The 20,727-nt window shown below is 38.1% G+C and overlaps 1 protein-coding gene across 1 annotated transcript in view; it reads right to left on the bottom strand.

The window, feature by feature from the left end:
• Positions 1-19,816, bottom strand: part of LOC100248224 (uncharacterized) — a 90,471-nt gene extending 70,655 nt beyond the window's left edge. The window contains exons 1-6 of the mRNA XM_010662961.3: positions 19,493-19,816; positions 18,782-19,012; positions 18,342-18,656; positions 17,310-17,417; positions 6,710-6,899; positions 393-655 (exon numbers count right to left, since the gene is read on the bottom strand). Of these exons, the coding sequence (XP_010661263.1) occupies positions 393-655; positions 6,710-6,899; positions 17,310-17,417; positions 18,342-18,656; positions 18,782-19,012; positions 19,493-19,624 (1,239 nt within the window). The 5' untranslated portion in view covers positions 19,625-19,816. The remainder of the gene's footprint in view (positions 1-392; positions 656-6,709; positions 6,900-17,309; positions 17,418-18,341; positions 18,657-18,781; positions 19,013-19,492) is intronic.
• Positions 19,817-20,727: the final 911 nt, after the last annotated feature.

The raw sequence follows: 20,727 nt of genomic DNA, 5'->3' as shown, positions 1-20,727 counted from the left end.
GTGAGAGGTCCTTCCCACAAAATACAAAACCTGATCAAAATAAGACTATACTCCTCCACTAAATATCTAAACATTCGATATCTAAACCTGATCAAATAAGTTGGAATGGAATATTCAATAATCCACTCCAATTAATTAAATATCTAAACCAATCTAAGTTACATTGTAGAATGTAATACCGAAATCATACAGGACATTCTACTCTCAATGACAAAATCTTTGTCTGAGAGATTCACTTATGTCTGGATAAATGAATACTAGGTGGCATGTTAAAAAGAAAACAATTAATAAACTGTTAAATTTAGAAAGTCATCTCACAAAATGAGGAAAAAAAAAGGAAGAAAGAGAATTCAGAAACTCAGACAGTATAATGGGGATATTTTCACACATACCTTAAAAGACAAAATAACACCAGGTTCCAAAACTGCTCCTGACTTCATTATTACATCATTGCATACTATAGCATGTTTTAGCACGCAGCCATCTTCAATTGTAACATTATCCCATATATAGGAACCTTCTATTGAAACGTTTGATCCAATAGTACACCTTTCCCCGATAACTGAATTTGAAATTTTTGTGTTATCACCAATATTGGTTCCATTTCCAATGATGGAAAATGGACCAATCTGTGCAGAACGTGATTGCCCGATATCTAAAAAAAATCAAGTTGACATAATCAAGATAACTGCTTTAACAAAGAAGTAGCTTCACAAACCAAGAGATTGAACGCTATGGAACAAAGATGTATCATGAATATCATTAATGGGAAATAATCTGTAATATAATGGAAGAACTAAGGTCAAGGAAATTTTTCCTTGAAGAGTTCTCTCTTCTCATTATGCTGCCAAGACAAACATTCAAGCCAACCTACAAAGAAAATTCACCTTCAATCATAGCTCCCCTGCCTCAAGCTTCCCTTAATCTTCCAAAAGGGATACAACTCAGCCTCAATCGCCAACCAAAGCCAACCAGTTTGGAGCATAAAACATCCTCCCATGTGCCTTCAGTCATGCCATCCCTCATAAGAAAGTCTTATTTTTCTCCACCCAAATCACCAAATGAATCATGGGAAAATTACATGACAAGAGCACAATGCAATGCACTCTCCTGCTAAAACCCCTAAAGGAGATAATCATCATATCAATAATCTTCTCTAAGGCAACCCAAAGGCATAGGAAAAAGGGTAAAAACAAATTATCAGCTATTGCTCAGCTTCCCAAACACATTATACTTTTCTGGATTGAGGGCTTCATGAGGCCGCCTCCCTGGAAACAAGTTTTAGTGCTAACTTCCTAGAAACTAAAGAAAAAAGTTCTAACATTAGAAGGCACTTTCACTTTTGAAATTAACATAATCTGGGGAAACATCAAAAAACATAAATTCTTGTGAAAATACAAGATTTTGATGTGAATAGGTCTTTGCTATCAAAGAAACCAACATTTCTAATCTGGATTGAAAGGTGACGAATAAATTATCTACTAATGGAAAACGAGAAATCAGGCTCCTTAGCTTTTCTTATGAAGAACAGAATTTTGGAGATTTTTGACAAAATATTTGCCAAAAATCAGCTTATTGGACACTGTCCATACAGAAAATGTGATGAAAAGATGACTGGCCAATCAATTGGTAAAAAATAGGCGTGTATTGATCAGACGGGGTGCATGCAGCTGCAAAATATCATGATGCATAACCAATTAATCAGTGATTTTTGAAAAAATCACTTACAATTATATTTTTTATTTCAATTTGTACTTTTATTTTTATTTTTTATTTACATTAGTTTTTTATTTTAAATTTTTCCATATTTACCATATTAATTTTTATTTTAAAAATTTATAAAAAAATTGCCAAGCACTTCACTTTAAATTTGTTTTATATTTATTTTAGAGTTTTTATTTTTGATGTTTATTTTAAAATATGTATTAAAAAAAAAAAGATAAAGATATGGGCAAACAACTAAAATATCAAAAAAATTAATAAAAAAACAATTTTAAAATATTTTATAAAATATAAGTTTCAAATAATAATTAATTTGACAAGATAAATAACAAATATAACTTTCAATAATTTAAATAAACTAATAACAAATAGTTGTCAAATGAATTTTTTGATGAAGCTTTCAACATGAACTTCTAAATAAAATATTTCATACAAAATCTTATTTAAAAATTTTAAATGATTTAATTTTTGAAATTCATAAAATTTTTGGTAGTTTTAAACTTTTTTCAAATAAATGAATTTTTAAGATGTTATTAATAGAAAATTAGGCAAAAATATGTTGATCAACAAAAATTGAATAATTTAAAGAGAATTTATATTTGCAACCACCTAATCACTTCATACATCCACTTTAAAACATTAATCCTATTAACACATCCATCTAAATATTTTCAATATGTTTGAAGGCTAAAATACCTTCCTCAATGTTCTCTTCCACATCCACCTTCTACTCTCAATTATTTTTTTCTCACTAACAAATCATAAGGTAGAATCGTTTCTACAAAGCTTGTTTGTTAACAAAAAAGTATTTGAGATAAGTTCAAAACAACTTCCAACCTTTTTTATATTTTTTTTTTTTTAATCCACACACTGATATTATGTTTATACCACATGAATATATTTTAGGGTGTTGGAAAATCTGCCAGTTGGAAAACCTGCCATTTGGAAATTCTGATAGATTGTGTGGCAGATTATTGAATATTTTTCCAGCCTATGTGAGCTGGAATAATTGTATAGTTGTACATAGAATCTCCTAGGACTTTTTCCTTTCTTAGCATTTTTCGCTTATCATATTTATCTTTGATAGCATGATCGTAGGCATTATTTCCTAGGCTATTTTTATACAATTATTATGTATATATTCATATGTAATCCTATACAAAAAATGTAGCAGAAAGCATTTCACAAAAAGGTTCTAGATCTGAATGAGAACATGGTACTAGAGCTAGAATTTTCTTTGCCTAATCACTAGCATTCCAATGTCCTGTGCCTTGACTGCCAGGAATTTTTTTCAGATCATATCCCATTAGTTTCTGACCTTCTGTTAGAACGTTGCTTCAGATTAGGCCTTCATTGCCCCTATTGTTTTTTACCTTCATATCCCTTCTTCCCCTCATAATGTCAAACACTTTAGACGTTGATTCTTCAATATCGAGCCAAACCACAATCCAACAATCAACACCACTTACTGAATTCCAAAATATAGTAGGATCCTTCAAACTCAATAGGGGAAATTATTTAGAGTGGTCACAGTTGGTAAAGACTTGTATTAAGGGCAAAGGGAAGTTAAGCCATCTCATTGGACCTGTTGTGAGTAAGGATGATCCAAGGTTTGTCATGTGGGATGAAGAAGACTCTCAAATCATGTCATGGCTTGGGAACTCTATGCAACCGGAGATAAGTCGTACATGCATGTTCCTCTCAACAGCCAAGGAAATTTGGGAGTCCGTGTGTCATACCAATTCTAAGGTAAGGGATGCAGCCCAAATGTATGAACTAAAGACAAGGATTCAAAACACCAAACAAGGTATTCTTTCCATAACTGAGTACTACAATGCTATTAAAAGTCGTTGGCTTGAACTTGATCAATATCAAAATTTAAGAATGAAGTGCAGCATAGATGCACCAAGGCATCAAGAGTTCATCGAACGAGAGAGGGTGAATGATTTCTTGGCGGGTTCGAATGTGGAATTGGATCAAGTACGAGTCCAAATTCTTGGAAAGAGCCACTACCATCTCAAAATGAAGCCTTTGCAATAGTTAGAGGAGAAGAAGGAAGGAGAATATAATGTTAGAAAAGGTAAACACCATTGACAGATCTGATTTAGCCATCTCAAAACCAAGTGGAAATGAAGGAAGTGCTGCGGCTAATGCTGCAAATCTGGTAGAAACGAAAACAAGTGAGAAAGACTCATTATGGTGCAGCTATTGCAAGAAAAATAGGCACACAAGGGAGACATGATGGAAGCTCCAAGGCAAGCCCCTAAATTTCTTCAAGGGGAATGGGGGTAAAGGGGTTAATTCTGGCCATAAATCACAAGCCAATCTTGCTGAAATTGGAGGAAAACAGCAGGAAGAAAGCTTTGGCCAAGAAATGGAGCTCAACAAGGAGGAAATTGACAAACTTAAAAGATTCATTTCCAAGCTAGAAAAACATGAGGGACATAGTCATTTTGCTAAAACAGGTAAGTATTCCTTCTCCTTGAGTGCCTCTAAAATTCAGTTTTCCAGCCCTTGGTCATTGATTCAGGGGCTTCAGACCATATAGCCAATTCTTCAAAAGTCTTTTCTAATTACATTCCATGCCCAGGAAATCAAAAGATCAAAATTGTTGATGGTACCTTAGTAACTACGGCTGGTCAAGGAGATGTCTTCTTAACATCTTCTCTGACATTAAGAAATGTCTTACATGCTCCAAAACTATCAGTAAATTTGTTGTCTATTCCTCAAATTACGAACCTAAATTGCTCTGTCAACTTTACACAATCTGAATGTTCTTTTCAGCACCTTCTTACGGAAAGTGATTGGGCATGCTAGAGAAGAAGGGGGACTGTTTCTCCTTGAAGCTGAAAGTGGCACAACATGTCCTACTCCTCATATCTATTTATCAAAACATCACACTCCAGCCGAGGAACAAGTTTGGTTATCCCATTTTCCTCTTGGTCATCCACCTTTTTTTTTGTTGAAAAAAAATATTTCCTAATATGTTTGAAAAACTAAATGTTCAAAACTTCCATTGTAATGTTTGTGAGTATGCTAAACATCACAGTGTGTCTTTTCCTTTAAGTAATAAGAAAAGTTTTGTTCCATTTAGTTTGATTCATACGCATGTTTGGGGACCTACTAAAGTTCATAACATTTCTAGAGTAATCTGGTTTGTTTTGTTTGTTGATGATTGCATTCGATTTACTTGGGTATATCTCATGAAACAAAAATCCAAGGTTAGCACAATCTTCCCCATTTTTCATAACATGCTAAAAAATCAATTTAATGCCAAGGTCTGTGATAAGTGTTGTCTTTTCCACAAAGCAAGACATTTTTGAAATCTTCCTTCCGCCACATCCCACACATTATAAGATCTAAAAGGGGCACCAAAAGGCATTCTAAGATAACTTGTGAGGAGGGTGCCCAATTTACATCCCAAGGCCCTAGCAAGGTCCTCTACATCATTGATTAATCCTACTGGAATCAATTTACTCTTCTCCAAGTTGATTTTTAATCCTAAGATTGCCTCAAACCATATAAGAGCCCAACTCAAATGCTCCCAACTTCTCCTTACATACATCACAGAAAATAATTATATCATCCACAAATAGCAAGTGTGACACCTCCTCCTTTTTGCCTTCTCATTTGCCTACTAAAAAACCTATTGAGAAGCCTCCTTCATTAGCCTTATCTAGAACATGGGAGAGAGAGTCTCCATGGACATAATGAATATTTAAGCACCATTTAATCCATTTTATCCATTTGAGACCAAAACCCATTTTCTCCAAAACTGCCAACAAGAAGTCTCAATTAACATGGTCAACCGCCTTCTTGATATCCAACTTACAATTGACCCCACTTACAAGGCTCTTCAACCTCATATCAATAACTTCATTTTCTATGAGGACATCTATGCTCCAGCTAGATGGGGAGTGTTGACAAGTATTTCAGAGATTTTCAGCCTTATAATTTTTATATCAACTTCCATATTTTACCCTAGTTGACCATTTTTTTTAGAAAATGATTATTTTAATTTCTATAAGCAGAAAGCAGATTTGTAGGTTAGCTCTTCTTGCCTAGTAGCATGTTTTAGGTTGTCTTCTCTTTGTAGTTAGGAGCCCCTTGATTTTAACAATTTGATTATTATTATTATAACTGCACGTTATGAACAGATTATATGGATTTGTTTTAGATTCTTTCTTATACAGTTTTTCTCTTTGCTTATATATATTGTACAAGCAGTGAAATAAATATAAAAAAAAAAATTATCTCCAAATCAGCAAAAATAACTTCTAATTTTCAACACAAAGACCTTCTCCTATAAAATTCTCTTATTCCTTTCTTTCCAAAGACACCAAAAATATACACAAGAAACTAATTTCCAAATTTCCCTTTTTTCCTTCCAAAAAAAAACAACATTTGTAGACAAGAAAGAGCTCTTGACAAGTAAGGTAGAAACCAAGGAACTCCAACCAAAAAAAAACTAGAGAGCAATAAAGTTGTGCCACCACCCAAGAAAGATAAATCTGGGGCTAAAAGTGTATTTATCATGCAAACAATTACGGTCATAATACCCATGTCTGCATTGTTCGTCTATAATCCAAGGCATATGGTCCTTCATAACCATGGGCATGATAGAGATGCTTAGTAGAAGCATATCAACCAACACACCAACATACAACAATATGCATATTGATTCATGCCTACTATTTTTCTAAAAGGTAGGAAATTAGTTGCAAAATATGGAGATTATTAATTAAACTCTTGGAAATGGTAAAAGAGACTATGACACTCAAAGGTAACTAACATTATTGTAAATATAAAACATGCATGACAAGTATGCTTATGAAAATTCATGATTCTTTATCTAGAAGACAATATATTATGCAACATAAGATTGTGGATTAATTAAAATATATAAAATTAGCATGAAATAAGTCTTTCATAGTCTCCTACACGTGACTATTTAGAAAACTCACCAAAATGCTTTAACAATTCTTACCCAATGCTCGGTACATTCCCTGCCTTTCAAGTTTAGCTGCGCAATTTCCCAAAAACTGAACATCTGGTACCAATGGGTATGTCCACCTTTGAATAATATCCTTACTAATGGTGTCATAGCTTCTGAAGTTATCAATCCTAGCCGCGTAATTTGAGTGAATTTCATGCGTGAAAATTTTGTATCCCATAATCTGAAAACAAGAAACTTAAGCTTAAATGATTATAAAAGGAAAAGACACTAAAATCAACAAAAAATACATATATTAAGCAGAAATTAACTCAATGGAGAACAGTAGAGATGTTGCAGTCCTACTTCACTTCTATTTCTCCTCATGGGCCTCTTATACCATCGCCTTTATAGGTGTTCCACTCAATCTTATTCAACTTAGTTGGCATTCAATTTGTAAATCAAATGGGGAGGATAACAATGGAGGAGCTGAGTCCGATATTGAGGAGATTTTACCTTTATTTATCCTTAAGTAGGCTAAACCTTTGTGGATAACAATGAATATAAATGTATTAAAATAATTTAAGATAAATTCAGTAGAAAATTTGATAAATATAGATTGATTAACATATATATATATATATAGATGAATGACATTATTATAAATATAAGGTGTTTTAATTTTCAAATATTATTTTTCCACATTAATATTCTTTAGGTACGATCAATGCCACCAATTTTGATATAAATATATCAATTTCTTCAACAAAATAACTTCAATATGTATATTTTTTTTTATCAATAAGTATATGATTGTATTGCAAAGAGGCGCTAAAGAAGCGACCCACCGAATTACAGTATAAAGGGATTTACCCCCTTAAAAAAGGACCCAAACAACAAAGGACAAGGCAAAACAAAAAAACCTCTCCCTTAACGCATACACACCCACTTTATAAATTCTATTAAGGTCGAAGGACCATCTTTTATCCACAATTTGGTTTCCAACCACGATAAATACACAAAAGATACTTTCAGCCTTTGAATGGACAGCCCACAATCCTCAAATGCAATTGAATTTCTAGCCTTCCATATAACCCAAAACAAGCATAACGGTCCCAATTGCCATGTCACCTTCCTTTTCTTTCCCACAAAAGAGCCCCTCCATCCTAAAAGGGTTTCCTTGACAGAAAGGGGAAAAACCCACGAAACACCAAAAAAGGAAAGGAACACCATCCATACTTCCCTTGTTTTTTCACAATGGATAAGAAGGTGGTCAATTGACTCCTCACTTTTATGGCAAAGAAAACATTTATTTGCCATAACCCAACCTCTCTTTTGCAAGTGATCCAAGGTTAGAACTCTCCCCCAAGAAGCCTCACACGCAAAAAAGCTCAATTTGGGCTGCACACAAGAGTTCCATATAATTTTCGAAGGGAAAAAAGCAAGAGACCCCGGCTGCATGGTCCTATACAAAGATTTCACCGAGAATTCCCCATCCTTTGATGCCATCCACTTCACCCTATCCTCCTCATCCCCCCTAACCTTCTTCCCCTCCAAGCAAGAAAATAGCCTTTCCACTTCTTCCAACTCCCAATCGTTGAAAGGTCTATTGAAACAAGGGTTCCAACTTCCCCCCATTCCCCCTCGGCTGTCCACACTTCATTTACCCAAGCCTCTTTGTTCGAAGCTAAAGCAAATAAAGAAGGAAAAGCCTCGCTCAAAGGGATGGTTTCACACCATTTGTCTTTCCAAAACTTCACCTTCTCACCATCACCCCCCACAAAGCCAAAAGAAGGGGTCACTAGATATCCCATTTTACTTATTGCCTTCCACAACCCAACCCCGTAGGCCTCCCTAGTCTCACAAGATCTCCACCCTCCTCTTTCCTCCCCATATTTCCCTCTTATCACTTGGTTCCAAAGAGCCTTTCTTTCATTTGCAAAGCGCCAAACCCATTTGCCAAGGAGAGCCCTATTGAAGGCCCCAAGACTCTTAACCCCCAACCCTCCACTTCTTTTGTCTAAACACACAATTGACCATCTTACTAAGTGTGGTTTTTGTTCAAGAGTCCCGCCACACCACAAAAAGTCCCTTTGAATCTTCTCCAATCTGATTCTAACCACTCTAGGCATCTAGAAAATAGACATAAAATAAATCGGTAAATTTGACAAGGTACTGCGCACTAAAGTAATCCTCCCCCCTTTTGAAATGTACTGATTTTTCCACATAGCCAATTTCTTTCTGAATCTTTCTTCTATTCCATCCCACGCTGCAACACTTTTAAACGGAGCACCTAACGGCATCCCTAGATAAGTGGAAGGCAGTTTTCCCACCCTGTAACCAAACTCATCAGCCAACTCATCCACATTCTCGACTCTACCAACCAGAATCAACTCACTTTTCTCCAGATTTACTCTTAACCTTGAAATTGCCTCAAACCACATTAACAACCAGCCCAAATACAACAACTAATCCTCCTTTGCTTCACAAAATATCAGCGTATCGTCAGCAAACAACAAATGTGATATTTGGACCCCTTCACCTCTTCTTCCCTGAATCAAACAAGGCGCCAAAAAACCCCCAGCCACTGCCCTCTTTATCAAAACACTAAAGGCCTCCATCACCACTACAAATAGGTACGGCGACAGGGGGTCTCCTTGCCTTAACCCCCTTGAGCTTTGGAAAAAACCCGTAGGGCTTCCATTCACCATAACTGAGTACCTAACAATGGATAAACACCACTTTATCCACCTGCACCATCTTTCCCCAAATCCCATCTTCTCCATCATTGCTAAAAGAAAATCCCAGTCCACGTGATCATAGGCTTTCTCAATGTCTAATTTACAGAGAATCGCCCCTCTATTGCTTTTCACAATGGAGTCAATTACTTCATTAGCGACCAGCACTGCGTCCATAATCTACCGTCCCTCCACAAAAGCGTTTTGGGACGTTGAGATGACCTTAGCTAAAACACCCTTCATTCTATTAGCCAACACCTTAGCTAGCCACTTGTACAACCCTCCCACCAAGCTAATTGGCCTAAAATCCTTCAAGTCCTCTGCCCCCCCCCCCCCCCTTTCTTAGGAATCAGCATTAGGAAAGTTGCATTCAATCTTCTTACAAAGCTCCCATTCTCATGGAACTGCCTGAAGAAGTTCATTACCTCCTCTTTAACAAAATCCCACTAAAATTGCCAGAAATCCATTGAAAAACCATCAGGGCCTGGCGCTTTCTCGCCACAACAGCCTGACAGTGCCCTAAAAATCTCCTCCTCCGTGAAAGGCTTCTCCAGCCCCTCCACATCCCCCTCTTCCAACCTTTCAAACATCAAGGCATCTATCCTAGGCTTCCACCCCCCCCCCCCCCCCGGATCTGCCAGCATCCCCTGGTACACCCTGCAGACCTCCTCTTTGATCTCCCTTTCCTCATTGTACCATCTCCCATTCACTTTGACTCTATTCATTTGATTCCTTCTTCTATGAGCATTAGTCATCTAATGAAAAAACCTTGTGTTTCTATCCCCCTCTTTCAGCCAAATTTCCCTAAACTTCTGCCTCCATGACATTTCTTCTAAAAGGACCCACTTTTTATACATCTCTCTTGCCTCCTTCCTGGTTTCTTCCTCTTCCAAGGACAATTCGCGAACCCTCTCTTCCTTATCCCAGAAATCCATTGAATACCAAGCCTCTTGCTTCTTAACTGTAATCTGACTGAAAACCTCCCTATTCCAATTTTTCATAATCGGTTTTAAAGCCTTTAATTTCTCTCTCAAAATGTAACTGGCTGACCCACTAACCTGGATCCCCTCCCACCATTTCCTCAACACCTCTTTAAAGTCTTCCTCCTTCAGCCACATGTTCTCGAATCTGAAAGGTGTGGGCCCTCTCCTCATCCCCCCTCCATCAAGAATAATTGGAGAATGATATGATACTGGTCTAGCCAAAACACCTTGAATACACCCCTAAAAATGAGCCTCCCAATCTTCAGAGATAAGAAACTGGTCAATTCTCGATTTTAAGAGATTATTAAGTCCTCCACCCCACGTGAACATCCCCCCCTGAAGGGGCAAATCCCTTAACTCTAACTCCTCTATCACTTCTGTGAATCTCCGCATTGATGGGGACAGGCAGCCTCCTCGACTCCGCTCAAAAGGGAATCTTATCATGTTAAAGTCACCAGCAACACACCACGGCTCATTCCACAGCCCTCTGATGGCCCCCAATTCACTCAGAAACTCCTCTCTCTCCACCTTCACAGAGGGCCCATACACTCCTGAAAGCACCCAGCAAAAACCATCCTCAACATTCTTGAAACAACAAGAAACTGAATAATTGCCCACCTCCATTTCCTCCAACTACAGCACCCTATTATCCCAAAACACCACAACCCCCCCCCCCCCCGGCCCCCTTGAATTCAAAGCCCCCCATTCCAAACATCTTCCTACCCCTAAACTCCTCACAATTGCACTCGTCATCTCCTGCAATTTTGTTTCCTAGAGACACACTAAATCCACTTTCTGGGTTTTAATCACATCTTTAATCAATTTCCTCTTCTCTCTGTCATTTACCCCCCTTACATTCCACGACACAATTCGAATCCTCATCTAACACACTCTTGATACCCCCTGTCCCCTCCTGACCCACTATAATTTACCGACCATTCAAGTTTCTTCAACTCGCAGTCAAATCTTGAGGTTCCCTGTCCTTTCCTCTTTTTTCCGCTTAATCTCTCACTTCTATCTCTTCTGTCCCTCATCTTATGAAGAAGTTTCAGAATATCTCTCTCATAGCCCTCTGTTGGCATTCCCAAACAATGGCAAAACTTTGCCAAACAGTTGTACTTCCACGATTCCATATCCTTTTCCTCTTCCTCGCCCCTTTCCTTCCTTCCTTCTTTTAACGGGAAAAACCCGCTCGTACTCTTCCGGACACACACTCAGAGGGTTGATACTCAACCCCTCTTCGGTTTCCTTCAAAATGACCTCATGGCCACATCTCTCTTCCATCTCAAGCAAAGAGCCCCCCATCCTAGAGAAAGGAGAAGAAGAAGAAGAAGAGGCCCGCCCCCCCCCCCCAACACGCAAACAGTCGAAGGCTTAAAGAGGGAATACCTGGAAGCTTCCTCCAAAAAACACTCGTCCACTATGGAGCAATGCTCTGGTGTCCCTCTCGCCGCTGATGGCCCCATCCCTCCGACTAGTTTCTCTTCCGCGAAACACTCCTCAGCTTGCAAAAGGCGAGACGAAGCCCTAGCCTTTATACCGGGCTCATCCCAGGGAGGCTTATAAGTAAGCGGGGCCCAAACTATAGCAAGGATGGGCTGCCCCTCTCCTCCTGCCACTTTGGGACTGTGGTCCAACCGGCCCAGCCCATCCTTTTGAAAAGAAGATGGGCCATCATCAGAAGCCTGCTCCACCAAGACGTATTTCGCCGCTAAACTGGGTTGCCCTACTTCCCCTACCACTTTGGGCCTATTGTCCAAATGACCCAGCCCATCCCGTTGAAAGAAAGAATGATCCACCCTTGAAGCCCGCTCCTCACCCCTATTGTCCATCTGGCCCAAAAAATCCCTTTGAAAACTTGAAGGGCCTTCATGAGCGGCCCACTCCTCACCTCTGCTTGACTGCCCCCTTTCCCAACGAACCCTTGGCCCATTTATATCCTTTTGTTTTGCAGCCCAAGCCACAGGGCCTTCACGCTTCATGCCTAGACTATTTCTGGGCTGGGCCACTTCGCACCCAAACTTGCAGCTATCAAGCCCACCCACACTGTCTTTTCCACTTAAGCCCACCCCTCCGTCCTCCTTGCCATAGCCTACCGACCCATCAGCTGAAGCTCCGATCCTATCACCATCACTCTTTTCTTTTCCCCTTCTTGTCCTGACTGCACCTGCTCCATCAACTTCAGTTGCATGCCATCTTTCCTTTTCCTTCCCACCGCTGCTCCCCGCGCGTGATCCCTCACCCCCTTCTTCCCTCGCCCTTTCCCCCTCACTCCGTCTCAAGTTCTTCATCGGCTCCACTGCTGAAACTCGAGGCTGCACCTCCCACCACAGGCAAACAGCATAGCAAAAGGACTTTACCACTAAATTCAAAGTTCCTAGAAAAAAATTCCCGCCATTCTTAACCAAAATCCTGGCCCATTGGAGTTGAGAAAGATTCTTTGTATCTTCATCCACCTCCACCAAACCTCCACAGCAATCACCAATACTTTTAAACAATTCTTCACTCCAACAGTGAAGCGGAAGCCCCACCACCCTCACTCAAACTTCTTTTGTTTGGCTTCCTACCTGCAAGCACCCGGCCTACTCACTCCATCTCTCTAAATGCAGCAACTTATCTTTAAATCGGCGCGTCCCCCTATTTCATACTCTCTCTGCTTCCCCTCCATCTTCAAACTCCAACAAGAAGGGTTCTCCCAACTTCATCACCTTCACTCCTTTCCTAAGGTTCCAGCTGCGTTTCCCCCAATTTCTAAACGAATCTAACTCCATCTCCATCGCTGCCCCCTCCCACCTTCCAACTAGGCAACGCCCCAAACTTTCCTCCCTCCTCCTCAAACCTCTTCCTCCAACTTGAAGCCACAGCTCTTCACCTATTCTTCCAGCCGGTCCTTTAGCAACATCTAGGAAGCTCTTTTTCTCCCCCTGCTCCTTCTTACCAGTGCACCTTTCCTCCTCATCATCTAATGTTGCATCCTTCTTTTTTGAATTGATTCGGATTGCTTCTACACCTTTGTCTTCCTTTTTAGTAACTATCCCCAACGCCCTTAGCTTCTCAACTAGAATGGCCCATCCTCCTATCACGCCCTTTCCTTCAGGAAAGACTAAACAGAATCTTTTAGCTTCTACATCAACAACAGAGCATAAAACGTATCTTCCTGCCCCGTTTACACGCCTCTCCAACCGGAACTTTCTTCCCTCTTCCTCCCAGACTTTAACCAATCTTCCTTTCTTCTCCTCCCTACAACATTCTTCGAAACCTTCCAGCAGTTTTCTCAAACTTGATACCCCAAACCTGATCCAAGAGCAAAAACCTCTACTCCTTTCCACAATGATACCTTTTAGTTTCCCTTTGACTTCCTCTATAGACACTTCAAACGTCTTCAATTCAATCGCTACCCAAAACTTTGCCATATCTAGACTCAATCACTGTCCAATACTTCAAACTTTCCATGCTAGGCTTCAATATGTATATTATTGTTTCTTCTATCATTTTTTGGAGTTTTCTCCAAGATTTCTATAAGTTTTGATCAATTTCTATTCCACCAATATTTTTTATCAAAATTTTCATTCATATTTCCTGATATTTCCATAAAATCCAACTACTAATATTTCCATGAAAACTAATATTTTTATCCTTGCACATATTGAAACATGTTAGCATGATGAAGAGTGACCCACCTTTTGAAAGCCATTGAAGAAGGGCTTTTGGGTTTCTTAGTTCTTTATGGTAATCTCAGCTTCATCTCCTTAGAAGCTTCATGTGTATGGTGTGTAGGTTCCTATGTGCAAGTAGGGTGTTTTTAATATGGGAAGTGGTCTAGAAAAAAATACCCACATTTGACCAATCAAGGGATAGGTAGATTATTGGAGACAGGTACTATCTAAGCAAAAGGAAAGAATCTACAACTTGTATTCTTCTTCAATATCAGGTGGAAAGGAATCTTTGGGCTCTAATATTTTCTCTATTCAGGGTTTCTTCGGTTTTGCCTTCCTTTTCAGGAGGAAGTTTTGTGGGGAAGAGGATTTGTCCTTTTTTTTTTTGGTTTTTGGGGGGGGGGGGGGGGGGGTTTGGTTGGGTTTATGGAAGGAGAAGAATCAAAAAAAAATTAGAACTAAAAGATGTATTCCTTAAATCTGGGTGTCCTTTTTTCTCTGATAGGTAAACTTTTGTCCATGTTGAGACTTAAACCTAGAAACCCCCCCAACCCTTTACCACTTGACCAAGGCCTTAAGTTTTCTTCTTTGGTTGTTGGAAAGGATGGGTTTTGAAGCTAAGTGGATTAGTTGGATCCAGTGGTGTATTGGTACTATCAACTTCTCTGTCCTTATTAATGGAACCCCCTTCGATTTTTTCCAAAGTTCTCAGGACTTGAGACTAGGGGGTCCTTTATCCCCCTTAGCTTTTTGTGATTGTCATGGAGGCTCTCAGTTGCTTGTTGAAGAGAGCGAGGGAGGGAGGGTTTTTGTCGGGGTGGCAGCTCAGTGGTAAAGGAGGTGCGGGAGTGGAGATCACTCATTTGTTGTTCGCAGATGACACTTTAGTATTCTGTGAGCCTTCTCTTGATCAGGTGTCCTATTTGAGTTGCCTCCCTATGTGGTTCGAAGTCATGTCGGGGTTGAAAGTGAATTTGGACAAAAATGAGATCACCTCGGTGGGGAGAGTGGAGAATGTAGAGATTTGGCTCTTGAGTTTGGTTGCAAGGTTAGCACACTCCCGACTTCTTACTTGGGTCTTCTTTTGGGTGCACGTTTCAAGGAGGTGGCAGTTTGGAACGAGGTTGAGGAAAGGTTGAGGAAGAGACTTTCCTTTCGGAAAAGGCAGTATATCTCCAAAGGGGGCAGACTGACTTTGATCCAAAGCACTCTGTCCAGTATGTTTATCTACTATATGTCCCTGTTTTATATGCCAATGAGTATAAGTTTGAGATTGGAGGAGATCCAAAGGGATTTTCTGTGGGGTGGTGGGGCCCTGGAGAGGAAGCCCCATTTAGTAGATTGGTCTATTGTTTGCTCAGATAAACGAAAGGGTGATTTGGGTGTGAGGAATTTGGCGTTGTTGAATAAGGCTCTCTTATGTAAGTGGAGTTGGCATTTTGCGGTGGAGAGGGAAGCCTTGTGGAGGCAAGTTATTTGTGCGAAGTATGGGGAAGAAGAGGGCGGATGGAGGTCATGTGTTGTGAGAGGTAGTTTTGGGGTTGGTTTGTGGAAAGCGATTAGGAGGGTTTGGGATGTAATAGGCGACAATATGGTTTATTCTGTGAGGAATGATAGGGGGTTAGATTTTGGAAGGACAAGTGGTGTGGAGACGATCCTTTGTGTATTTCTTTTCCCTCTTTATTTGTTATATCCTTGGCTAAGGAGGCTTAGGTGAAGGATATGTGGAGCCATTCTGGAGGGGAAGTGTGGGCTCCTAGGTTCTCTAGGCGGCTTAATGATTGGGAAGTGTTCGATGTCGAGCATTTTCTCTTAAGGTTGCAAGGGAGGAGGGTTTATGGTGATGTGGAAGATCAAGTAGTTTGGACAAAGGCAAAGGACGGAAGATTTTCTGTTAAGTCTCTATATAAGGCTTTAGAACCGGAAAAACTAGGGGATTTTCCTACAAGAGTTATTTGGAACTCTTTGGTGCCTCCGAGGGCGAGTTTTTTTGCTTGGGAGGCTACGTGGAAAAAGGTCTTAACCTTGGATTGTATTCAGAGGAGAGGGTTCTCTTTGGCTAATAGATGTTATTTGTGCTTGTCAAAGGAAGAGTCTATTGATCACATCCTCTTGCATTGTGTGCTGACAAGAAGTTTATGGAACTTACTTTTTTCCCTTTTTGGGGTTTCGTGGGTCCCCTATTCAGTTAGATAGGCGTTATTGGGGTGGCTTGGGCCTTGTGTGGGAAAGGAGAGGAAGAAAGTGTGGTTTTCAGCTCCCTTGTATCTTTTTTGGATTGTTTGGAAGGAAAGAAACAATAGGGCTTTTGAAAATGAGGAGCATTCAGTTCAACAGTATAAATCGTTTTTCCTTTGTAATCTTTGGGCGTGGACTAAGGGGTTTTTTTACTTTGGCCCCCCTTCCTTTGAAGATTTTGTAGATTTGTTAGGCTCTGGTTAAGGGGTTCTTTTTTCTCTCTCTTGTATACTACCTATATACTTTGGGGCGCGTCCCTGATGTGCCTTTTTCTTTTAATATATTGCTTTTTATTCATAAAAAAAAAAAAAGGCCTTAAGGGCTCCTTAAATATTTGTTTATGTGCCCAAAGGATGCCTTTATGGAAGGAAGCATATCTTCATAACTTCTTGGATAGGGTGTAACTGAAGTGAGTATTCCTAGTGAGTGCAAGTTACTGGTTGGGGTTGAATTATTTTACTTTGTTGGGTCTTTGTGTATGCACTTTGTACTAGGGTTCATCCCCTTTATTATCTTAATACACATCCTTTATTATCTATTAAAAATAGACATAAATGAAAATAAGGTTTCACCAAAGATCTATATATTTGACAAATTTTAGTAAACACAATATTGGAGAAGTTGAAAATTTATGTCAATCAAAGAATCGGCAACAAATATTCACCAAAGAATGACCTGCTCAAATTATGAAGTCTGGTGCATGCTTATACAGGCAAAAATATGTTCTCAAATTTAGATTTCATCAGAGAAAAACAATTCATTTCATTGAATATAAATATATATATATATATTTATATACAAAGGCACAATGTATTTCTGATGCCAGCTTATAGAAGCACAAATTTTGCTTTCATCAGAAACAAACAATTCTTTTCACTGAACTGTGCCCTATCTCTACATATATCCATATACATATAGATATCAGAGCATATGGATATCAGAGAGCATATCTGGAAATTTGTGTGCATGTGCTGCCCATGCAAACATAAATCTATACTCCTGAATTGATCTCAAAGTAACAGAAATGAGCAAAACATACATCATCGACAAGCAATCCCTTGATGAAATGACGCCGCAGGTGTTGATAATCAAAATTGTCAGTGAAAATACTGAGGACTTCCGGCGAGCAGATGTCAATATAGCAATCCTGCAAAGAATAGATTAAGGACAACAATTTTTTTTTCAAGCCATGAATCACAACAAGAAGAGAGAGAGGAAGAGAGAGAGAGAGAGAGCAGGAAGAAAAATAAAGAATCTGCGATAGATCTATCAATCCAAAAAATCACTTGATCGACCATAGGAAAAACTAAAACCACAAATTCAGGTTGGCTAACTTCAACAGAAGTTGTTTAGGCACGATACTCAGTTTTAATTTTCAAATGTCAAATGAAATAAATTTTCAAAACCTTCTCACAGGCAAAACAGCCCCATTATGGAGCCAACCAAGGTGATATTGTTGGACTTCCAGTTGGAACCCCAAAAGCCTAAGCTATTAGGAGCAATGCTTTTTTACTAAGTTGTTCGGTAGAAGATTGAAGGAAAAATAGAAGAGGATAACAAAAGAAAGATGAGGATTTCTAGACTGTTGCCTATCTCTGTGGTGTGTATATATAAATATAGCTTCCCTCCATATTGAGGCATAGGGTCTGTATATATAGATAAGCTTAATGCAGCGTTGCAACCTTAGCAAATAACGATCACAATAGGAGAAAAAGAACTTGCCTGTTCAGTTATGAGATAGAAAGAGGCAACCAATGCAGCATTTCTACCTTAGTAAATAAAGATCACAATAGGACAAAAAGAAGTTGCCTGTTCAGTTATGAAATAGAAAGAGGCAACCAATTGATAATGACAAAAGCCAATAATTGAAAACCTAAGAACTTCAAACGCATTATTTCTTCTATTACTTCATAAATATTTTCCTTATATCATACCCAAGTTGTCAGACTAGTTGGTAATTCTTAGAGCTAAGCACCAGAATTACAAGAACATTGAACTCGTTAATAACAAAGTATAATAGTAAATTTAAAAAAGAAGCCAGAAAATGTAAAAGGATTTTTGAGGAATGAACCTGCTTGTCATTGTGGAGGGAAATTGAAGGATTGTCGGCTAGTAACATTTTCTCAAGAGATAAAGTGCCTTTCAAATGGTCTGCCTTATCCTCATAATATAGAAGCTGCTTCGTGTGAGGATCAATTGCCATAAACAGCTCATCAGTACCAAGTCGAGATTGATGAGTAATCGGAGAAGGCTTTGACCGTTTAATAACCATAGTCATTACAGCATTATTATCCTTCTTCCTTCTATCCTTATGTTCTTGAAGTGCCTGTGTAAGCGACATGTTGCTTACTGTATCTCCAGTAATTAGGACGAAGTCTCCATGTATCTTCAGATTCAAAATCAGAAACATCAGAGGTCTACGGCACACTGTTTCTCATTAATTTTTTCCAAGAACAACAATTTCAACATGCATAAGTAAAGAACAATATCTTAAAATGGTACTAGACATACCACATGCCGCTCATAAATCAGACGCAGAGCATCGCCCGCACTGACAGAATTGTGTGACTCTATTGTGGTGACCTCAAAGTGCGGCAAAGAAACCCAATGGGAATTCTCCAAATAGTTAATAACCTGTTTCGAATGCGCACAGCAAAAGACAAAAACCTCCTCAATCCCAGCAGACTCAAGCCAAGCTAAAGTGTAGTCTATCATGGGGACATTCACCAATGGCAGCAGTACCTTCAAACATCAAATTGGAAATCCACATAAAAATGTTACTAGAGTCGAATATGAACAATCAACCCCACCTTTCAACATCAAATACAAAACACTGAACATGAATTGCAGAATAACTGAATATAATCAATACACAACCTTTCAACATGAAATTCAAAACGTCATATCAGTGATATCACAAGAATTAAGAGTTGAAAACCTGAATTGTAGAATAATTAAATGTAACCGGCAGCACCTTCCAACATCACATTCAAAACCCAGAATCACAAATATTAACACTTCAACATGAATTGTAAAACAATTGAATGCAATGAATACACCTCTAAAGATGAATTTCAAAACCCAAATCAAAAGTAATAGGAGTTGGGCACGGATTAAGGAATAATGGAATATAAATAGTAATAGTGAATAACCGTTTGTACGCGTGCGTTAGAGAGAGGGAGAGGGAGGGAGCGAGAAAGAGAGAGAGGTTTGGAAGTTTACTTTGGGGCGTTCAAGGGTGATGGGGCGGAACTTCTGGGCGAAGCTGTCCGCCAACAGAATGGCCTGAAGAGGGACGCGGACCAGCTCTTCTGCATCTTCCGAAACCCTAGTTGATCCTTTCCTCTGAACCATTTGCTTTGATTACCTCTTTTCTTGGTGTCTGAATGATGAATGATTGTATTGTATAGCTCCTAAAGAAACACAGTATATCTGGTTTTGGGGCCGGAAGGACCAGAACGGACTCGGAGAAGTTAGATATAATTCCTAAAATCAATATCTAAAAACATCAAAATCACTTTCAAATGGATCTTTCATTTGTTTGACATTGATTTTACGTTTTCACATTTTATAATACTTGAAAGATAAAATTTTTGAAGTGTTATAAATATTCGAAACACTTCTTAAAATTACTATCAACCGGAGTCTAAAAATTATTCAAAATGACTTGTGATGATACTTTTTCCATTTTTATTTTTTATTTCTAAATTTTTACCATCTACATTTTTTAAAAGCAATGACAAACACAAATATATTGCATTTATAAAATTTAAAAGCTTTATTTGAACCTCATAATATTTTAAATAAAAGAAACAATCATAATTATAACTTCAACAAAAAAATTTCCTCTTTATTTTCTTAATTTTGTTAGAAATAAAGTGGGAATTTGATAATATATAATTTCTATATTTCACCATTTTTATTTTTATTATTGTATGCTTAGAAAATAAGTTGATAGTATATTTAAATATATTTTATTAAAAAAAATTTTAAAAAAAAGTTTTTTTTTTTAGCTACATCTAATTACAAAACAATTTATTAAAAAGGACTACTAAGGAATTTTGTAATATCATTTAAAAATACCTTTCATATTTTTCATATCAGTCATATATTGAAAAAAAATGAATTTATAATGAAAATTTCTTTTCAAGAGGTACCTTCTATACTTATACAAATTAAATTTATAAAAAATGTCTTTTGAATAAACACCTTTCATAATTCCATAAAATTGAATTTATATATGATATTTTTCATAATTTTCATATAAGTTATACCTTGAAAATCTTGTATAATTTCACTAAAATTGAATTTATATTAAAGATATCTCTTGAAGAGTTTTCATATCATTAACACATTGAAAAAAAATTGACTTATATTAAAGACGTATCTTGAAGAGACTTTTTGTAATTTCACGAAATTAAATTTATACTAAAAATGTTTATTGAAGAGACATTTTT

This window comes from Vitis vinifera, chromosome 15 (assembly GCF_030704535.1).
Source record: "Vitis vinifera cultivar Pinot Noir 40024 chromosome 15, ASM3070453v1".
NCBI lineage: Eukaryota > Viridiplantae > Streptophyta > Magnoliopsida > Vitales > Vitaceae > Vitis > Vitis vinifera.
This window is presented reverse-complemented; position numbering and strand designations above follow the sequence as displayed.